Source organism: Apium graveolens, chromosome 3, assembly GCF_009905375.1.
Source record: "Apium graveolens cultivar Ventura chromosome 3, ASM990537v1, whole genome shotgun sequence".
Lineage (NCBI taxonomy): Eukaryota > Viridiplantae > Streptophyta > Magnoliopsida > Apiales > Apiaceae > Apium > Apium graveolens.
The window spans coordinates 83764402-83773168 of record NC_133649.1 but is presented as its reverse complement, the minus strand read 5'-3'; the positions used below and the strand labels follow the sequence as shown (position 1 = coordinate 83773168).

Sequence of the window (8767 nt, the reverse complement as noted above, 5' to 3'; positions counted from 1 at the left end):
GCAGTCCGTAATGTAATATTGCGGAGCCAAGTTCGCTATGGATAATTTCCCTTTTATAGTCGTGTATATATATATGTGTGTTTGTGTGCGTGTATAGAATTTTCAGCATATTTTGAAAATATAAGAATTTGTAGATTTTAATTTGTGTAAAAAAGGTTTAAAACATATTTTTAAACATAAAAATATTAATAAGTAAAGTAATTATTTATTAATGTATTATATTTCAATCCTATATTGAAATTTAATTTAATAAAATTAACTTTACAGATAATCAGTATTTATGTTTAAAGTTATATAAAATATCTCATTATTAGCTAACACTCACTTATTATATGTTTGGTAAAAATCACACGTAATAATTTGGTGTGATGGTTTAAAGAAATATCAACATTTTTTAAAAGATGATAAATATATGAGGCAAATTAGTCATTTGACGAGAATATAATGTCTCATTAATTTTATAGTTATGTTTGGCTATTATATATAGAATAAATCGATATGATAAGATAAATGGTAAGATTGAATGATGAATATCATAATGCTTTTAAATGATTAAGTTATTATGTGATTTTTTTTTTTTTAAATCTTTCGATGTATAATTCAAGTTTAACCGAAGTTATGCTCAAATTCGAATTATTATCCTATTAATACAAGTGCCCGTTTGGTAAAATTGTATTTCATTTGAAATTCTAGATTTGACCAAATAACATGTTTGGATGAATAAAATAATTTGGATTCGGATTTCATTTGAAATTCAAGACATTCAAATTTTAGTGCAAATATGAGAATTTGAAATGACAACTCAAATCATGTCATTTGAAATCTATCATTTCAAATGAAATGCTTATTTCCAAACAAGGCATAAAATCATTTGAGTCCGATTACTGGCCCGATTTATGGGCGAGTTTTAGAACAGTGTTATAAGCTAAAAAAAATCCACCCATCTCGAATCCAGAGAACACCGAGCCCCAAAATTTTTGTTAAAAAATTGAGAAATGAGAATCCAATGATACTCCTTCAGATCAGACCACACACATTTTCTGACCAAACATACTCACTTCACTTTCCTTCTCTCACTCTTTCACCACTTATATAAATTCCTCACCGGACACTTATCTCCGGCGACCTCCATCACCATCTCCGACCACAATGCAGTCATCACAACAACTACTTAACTGACACAGGCAAGTATTATCTTTCTCCATTAACATTTCAAGACTTTTCTTTATATCTTTATTTATCTTCATAAAGCTCACATTTTTACTTTATTTTTACAATTGTTTAGTCATTAGTTCTTGAAACTTGCTTTAATCTCAAACCCATCTACTGATTTAAGTGTTTAATCTACTGTATGCTAATTCTCATTCACTTCCACTGTATATCTATATTTTCGTTTGTTTGTTTATATCTGTGTGTCTATATTTTATAATATTTCTTTAATTCTGCAATAAAATCTTTGCTTAGTTGCTCTAATCGACTGCTGAGAAAGCTAAAATCTACTACTTTTAATTCTGAAAGCGATTGCATAGACTTGTATTTTAGAGCTTTTGTTTCCTATTCCTGGGCCCATTTATTCCACTTCTTTTAGCTTTATTTATGACTCAATCTGGATTAATATGTACTAGCATTTAGTAGTATATATAAGTAAATATTTATGTGGTTCAGAGTTAGATTTGTGGAGGTCCAGCAAATTAAGTGCTCAAGTCTATGCCATTTAATTCAATCATCATATTCTTCATTTCTCACATGCCAACTTTTTTATAGGCCTAAATGTGAAATTTACAAGTTTTCGGGGACTTGGGATTTTTTAGGAGGGCTGCTTAGTATTTGAATGCCATTTTCGGTACCAAACTCGTATTTCACCTTTCTCCATTGCTCGTTATATCTATTGCCAGTCCTTTATTTGGTAGAAAGATGTAAAATATGACCTGTCTGTTTGACATTTTGCTTTCTTGAAACTTAAGAGCTTGAAATTATTAATAATCCATACCTAAACATTAGTATTGTATTGTAATTCAATTGTTTAGTTTTGGCTGCAAATTCACTTTAATAAAGGTGTCAATATTTTGAAGCTTACTGTATATGATATGATTTTCTAATAGGTAGACACAGTTGTCAGCCTTCATTTCACCTAACCATTTTTGCTTGTGGGATTGGTTAGTGCAGAGGCTTAAGTGATTGCTATTATCCTACTCCTGTCTCACTATGATTTCGAGGAGGCCTTTTTTAATGCTATGTATATGTCTCGGGCTCTTGTATTTTCGGGTTGCGGTGTCAGAGATTCAATTAGGTTCAAGAATTTCTGTAAAGGAAAACAACAATTGGGTGTCCTCCAATGGTGATTTTGCAATTAAATTCTTTAACCGCTCAAATGGGCATAGTGCTGGCATCCATTTTAATTCACTATCTCTCCCTCCTAGTGAACAGACTGTAGTTTGGATTGCAGGGGGTGACCTGACAGTTGGGGAAGGGTCGTATTTCGAGCTTACTAAGAAGGGAGAACTGGTTCTGTTTGATTCTTTAGCAGGCGTAATTGCTTGGACAAGCCAATCTGCCAACTCATCTGTTACTTCAGCTGTTCTTCGTGACAATGGTAATCTTGTCCTGCTAAACAGACAGAATGACATTGCTTGGCAAAGCTTTGACACCCCATCGGATACACTTCTTCCAGCCCAGAATTTTTCCTCTTACCAAACTCTTCGAGCTGCAAGTGGGAATTCTATATCGAGTTATTACAGTCTTAGACTGAACAAATCGGGGCAGTTGCAACTCAAGTGGGAAAGCAATATCGTATACTGGACTAGTGAAAGCCACTCTGAACCATTTCTGAGAGCTGTACTTAGTCCTGATGGAGCACTTCAACTTCTGGACCAAAATTCCAAATCTGTTTGGTCAGTATATGCCGACGATCACAATGAATCAGATGTTAAATATCGAATTTTGAGGCTGGATGTTGATGGGAACCTTCGGCTATACTCATGGATGCAAGCAGCAAAATCTTGGAGATCAGTTTGGCATGCTATTAGCAATCAGTGTAATGTCTTTGCAACCTGTGGCCTCAATGGCTTATGTCTGTACAACTCTTCAGGCTCTGCAGTTTGCAAATGTCCATTTACACAGAAAACTGACATTAATGCGAAATGTTTGGTTCCATATCAACATAATTGTCGTTCTGGTTCCTCAATGTTTGCCTATAATCACACCTTCCTCTACGGTATTTATCCACCTAATGAAACAATTGTGCATTCTAGTTTGCTGCGATGCAAAAGCTTATGTCAGGAAGACCCACTTTGCACTGCTTCTACCTTCACAAACGATGGCAGCGGACAATGCCGACTGAAGCAAACTCGATACATCAGTGGTTACTTGGATGCCTCTGTAAGTTCCACGTCTTTTGTTAAAAGATGTTCAGACCCAATCGCCGTATTCCCAGTTACCCCAAAATCTCCATCACCCTCTGCACGAAATTCTGAGCGAGAACAATCACATAAGTTCTGCATTCCTTGTCTGATAGGAGCAACTGGAGGAACAATAGCAACCTTCGTAATATTTCAGATTGGAGTAGCCATTTGGTTCTACTTCATAAGGAACTCATTCAAGCCAAAAGCTGCTTCAGCTTATTCAGGCCCGCTTCCAAAAAGTTTTTCCATGTTTCCATACCTCGAAATTAGGGACATCACTGAGAATTTTAAGCATCAAATTGGACCTAGGACGTTTAAAGGAATGCTTGAAAACAAACAGCCAGTTGTAGTCAAAGCCCTAGATGCAACGTTAGAGGAAAAGAAATTTCGGTGTGCAGCTTCAGTTTTAGGAAGCATTCATCACAAAAACCTTGTGAAGCTGGAGGGCTATTGCTGTGAATCAGGTCATAGATATATGGTGTGCGAGTTTTCCAAGACTAAAACACTGTTGAATTGGTTAGAAGATCCCAAAATATGCACTAGGCTGACATGGAGAAAGAGGATGAACATCTGCATAAGTGTGGCAAAGACCATTTTGTACTTGCACTCCGGGTGCAGAGAGTTTGTATGCCATGGAAATTTGAATTGTAAAACTGTTGTTTTGGATGAATCCCTAGAAGCCAAAGTAATTGATTATGGTTTAGCTTGTTTGGAGGCATCAAATGATGGTGAATGCGCAGAGTTGGATGTAAGAGATTTTGGAAAAATAGTGTTAACATTAATTGGTGGACTTGAACACCAAGACAATGTTGAGTGCATTTACAATCACTGGTTGGAATCTCAATTCAACAGAATAGTGGATAAGAGAATGGATGGGGTAGATAGAGATGAGTTAGAGCGTTTCCTGAGGCTCTCATTCTGGTGTTTGCAAGTCGATCAACGGATGAGACCTTCAATGGGAGAGGTAGTGAATGTGCTAGAGAGTTCGGTGGGAGTAGATTCACCCCCACCTCCTTTTGCTGTTCCAACTGTACAGCCAAAAGGATTAGAAGAGCCATTGGAATCATATTCAGCAGCGTAGGTCTCAATGGAACTAAAACATTATTTTGCTCATAAACTAACCTTGTTTATAGTAGTCCCCAACTAACTGTAACTTGTAACTTGTAACTTGTAAGCAGCAAGAAGCCATGTAATGCTGATGATCTTCTCAATTTTGTCCCATCTTAATTTAGATTGTTTAATGTGGGAAATCTGCAATGTATCTATATCCCAGGTAAAATGGGTTTTTGAGCCATTGCAGATTGCAGAGTAGTGAATCTATTTTGATTAAATCTTGAATTCAAATAGCTACTTCTTGTTCTCTATGAAACTGTCTGGGCATATCTGCTGGATTGAAATTCTTCTGGACGCAAATCTGAATTAGATGCATAATATTCTGTTAATGTTATAAAGATTATACAAAATGTAAGTGACCCAATCTACAGGGTCATTGAAGGGAGTAATCATTTAGGCTAAAACTCCTCTTCCACTGTGAATGTATCTGATCCAATCCACCCCATCCAAGTTATAAACAGAAGCTTCTGGTATTTATAATGCCAATTAGAGCCGGCCAAACGGTCGGGCCGAGCGTGCCGGGCCGAATTTTCGGCGGTCCGGTTCATGAATTAGGTAGCCTCGTGAACGGCCCGTGAAACTAGACGTGCCGTGCCAGGCCGATTTAACGGAAAATGAAGTCGGGACCGGCTCGCGAATTAGGCGAATTGGCCACGGATAAACGAATGAACGAATTAGGCGAATGGCTGACGACTTTTTGTTTTTTGTTTGAATTTTTTATATTTTAGTTTTACTTTGTTTGTACAGACTTCTGTTTGAATTTTTTATATTTTGTTTTTACTTTGTTTGTACAGAGACTTTGCATTTTTGTTTCAATTTTACTTTTTTTATTTCTGTTTTTATTTTACCTTTTTTATATTGGAAATTTTTTTCTATTTTTAACACATTTTAACATTTAACCTTTTTAACAATCTACTCGTATTTTTGATAAATTAATCAAAATAAACAAATTTTATTTTTACTCGTATTTTTAAAAAGTTAGTTTTTGCAAAACAAATTTGTTAGTTTTGAAAAATAAAGTTAGTTTTTGCAAATGAATTAGTATGTTACAGAAGGAAAAGACGATGGTACCTCTATAAATTTTATTAATTATAAAAAATATTACAATTGATTCGAGATGACTCCTCTCTAAAAAAACGGAACAAACCGTGTTTATATTTTAAATAAAATACAAAATCTAACAAATTCTACAAATACATGGAAAATATATTTTATCAACTATTCAAATTATTCTTGTTCTTGTGGATCGTTCCCTGACATGCCCGATTCCGATGAAGTGTCCATCGTCATCCAAGTATCCAATTCTTCTTCGTCCGAATCATCTTTTTTCATCCCTTGTTGTCTCTTTACCGCTTGATCCCAATCCTTTTTGCAAACACATATCTTGACCACGTCCGGTGCAAGACTTGATCTCTTCTCGTCCAACACTCTTCTACCGGCACTAAAAGCGGACTCGGAAGCAATTGCAGAGGCAGGAACTACTAAAATATCCCTTGCAATTTTAGCTAATATCGTAAATTGGTTCTCATGATTCTTCCACCATGTTAGTATTGAAAAATCCTTCATCCAACTCATAGTTATATGAAAAAAACTCTCTAGTCATGCTAAATGAAGTTACAGGTGTAGTAGATGCAATGGAAATACTGAGACTTTTGTTTTTTAGTAGGATACCAAGCATTGTACTATTAAACCTACTAGAATTACTAATCTTAGGTGGTATAACATTTTGAGTTCTAGGAGTATATAGATCTATAAGACGGTATAATAAATCTAAACACTGAGTAATATAAAGCACGTGATTATATGAAACTCCTAACACCGAGTAATAATGTTCTAACATATTTTCTAAACCTTCCTTCCTAACACCGGGATCAAGAAGACATGCAACACCATAAATATAAGGAAATTCGGTAAAATATTCCTATCCACTTTTTTTCATGTCAACAATAATTGCACCAAAAGAAGGATCAGTTTCATATGCTTTTAAAGTAGTAACAATATTAACGCACTCAATAATAACAAGATGTACATTTGGCTCGTAAACGTAAGAAAATATCTTAGTACCACGTGCATAACAGTCAAGCAAATCACGTACCCTAATTGCCAAGTTCCATTCATTTTCGGTAATAAGTCTACCCTCCACTTGATTTCTCGGAATTATATAACTCGGTGATAACTACCTTATATTTAATTGCCTCGCATATTAATTTATAGGTCGAACTCCATCTCGTGGGACAATCAATTCCCCATTTTTTGGGTATTAATCCATTTTCTCTACACAATTTTTTATACTGTCTCTTTAAAGTGTGTGTTATACGTAAATACTTAATGATTTTTCTAATAGGTGCTAAAAATTCGGTTATTTGTTGAATACCCTTTTGAGCCGATAAGTTGATTATGTGTGCACAACATCTAACATGCAAGAACATACCATCTAAAGTAGTAGGAATATCTTGTGCAATATAGTAAATAGCTTTATCATTTGACGAAGCATTATCTAAAGAAATAGTAAACACCTTGTGTTGCAAATTAAATTCGTTAATAGTATCGACTATTCACGTTTTTATGTTATCTCGTCCATAACATCAAAGGCAATTATTCGTTTCTGTAAAAAATAAACGGAATCAATCCAATGAACAGTAACACAAATAAATGGCTCACCGCAACTCGAACTCCAACAATCACTAGTTAAAGAAACCATGCCATCATAATCACGAAAAAATTCAATTAATTATGCTCGTTGACTATAATATTTTTTTTGTGTGTGACGTTTAAGCGTGTTCCTAGGTATTCTTTTAAATGCCGGGTTTATTGATTCTTTCATCATATGCTCTAAATTCGGACTCTCACCGTGAGAAAAAGGTAATTCGTCTAGTGTAACATAAGTAGCAAAAGATTCGATCATTTTATCTCTACTATAGTGGAAAGGCATACCTCCACCGGGAGACAATGTCACGAAACCACCAATTTGTGTTTGTTGCGGTGATTCTCCACGCGCCTCTCCACTTTCGTGACTTTGTTTCGTAATTCCGTGTTGAGTTCTCAAGTGCCGATCAAGTGTACCGGTACCGGCTCCTTTAGAGTGAAGAAAAGGTGATTGATTTCGGCCACTTTGAATACAAAGCAAACAAAAACATTTAAATCTGTTGGGTTCTTCCGTTACTGCTTGTCTCGAAAAATAATTCCAAACATGCGAGGATTGTCTCGAAGTACCAGAGGTGCCTGCAAATTTCATAATTAATATAAATAAATTCGACTCAATTTCATAATTAATATAAAAAAAATCGAACATAATTAATATAAAGTATTCGAACATAAAAATTGTACAGGGGCGAGCAATTTTTTTACTAAAAGTCTACAATTCTACACAAACACAACAATTAGGTTGAAGGTTGATAAAAAATATTTTAAAAATCTTACTGTCTATTACTATAATAATATAAATTACTATAATATACGATAATTAATAAGTGAATTACGTAACTATCAAACATAAATTACCATCAAACAGCTTTCACATAAAATTCAAGAAAAACACAGCAAAAAACATAAACATAAATTTAAGAAAAAACATAAAATTCATAGAATTCTTACCAGCTTCAGGTCGAGGGGGTTGCATGCTCACATTTGCTTGACTCGAGCCTTGAGATGATTGTGTGCCCCTTCCTTCTTCCATTTTCTTAATATGCTTGCCTGATTTTTTGAGAGTTTTGCCGGATAATTTCGCCTTGCCTGATTTTTTTAGAGTTCTGCCGGATTAAGTGTATGTGTATGAGTGTTGAGTTGGGTGAAAGAATGAAAGAAAGAGAGATATGAGAGAGATTAAGAGTGAAAGAAAGAGAGAGATCGAGAGAGATTAAGAGTGGAAGAAATTGAGAGATTCAGAGAAATATTTATAGGTAAGGTCAGGTGACCGTTGAAGCTTGAAGGTGAACATTGGAGCCTGGAGGAGCAGAAGGTGACCGTTGGTTCGACTGCAGTCTGCAACCGTGCAGGTTACCGTTGGCGAACGACGCGTGCCAAACGAATGAATAAATCGCGTGCCTGTGTATTCTGACGAACGAATAATTCGCGGGCCAAACGAGTTATTCGCGGTTCACCTACTTCCAGTTTTTTAGTTCATTTACGAATTATATGGTCCGGGCCGAGCCGGTTCCGGGCCGGTTCCGGTTTCCTAACATGCTATTCGTGTTCGGTTCGTTAGAGTAGACGGTTTGAGCCGAATAATTATTCAGTTCGTTTACGAGCCGAAT

The 8767-nt window shown here is 35.4% G+C and overlaps 1 protein-coding gene across 4 annotated transcripts; it reads left to right on the top strand.

Annotated features, from left to right (window-relative positions):
* Nucleotides 1-921: 921 nt before the first annotated feature.
* Nucleotides 922-4612, top strand: LOC141712538 (G-type lectin S-receptor-like serine/threonine-protein kinase SD3-1). 4 transcript variants are annotated; one of them, XM_074515511.1, is made up of 3 exons: nucleotides 922-1184; nucleotides 1765-1843; nucleotides 2167-4612. In XM_074515511.1, exon 3 carries the CDS (start codon nucleotides 2206-2208, stop codon nucleotides 4480-4482), a length of 2277 nt encoding a protein of 758 aa, XP_074371612.1. In that variant the 5' UTR covers nucleotides 922-1184; nucleotides 1765-1843; nucleotides 2167-2205; the 3' UTR covers nucleotides 4483-4612. The 4 variants fall into 4 exon arrangements, with proteins under 4 accessions (XP_074371612.1, XP_074371611.1, XP_074371610.1 ...); XM_074515510.1 differs by having other exon boundaries at nucleotides 2162-4612; XM_074515509.1 differs by lacking the exon at nucleotides 1765-1843.
* Nucleotides 4613-8767: the final 4155 nt, after the last annotated feature.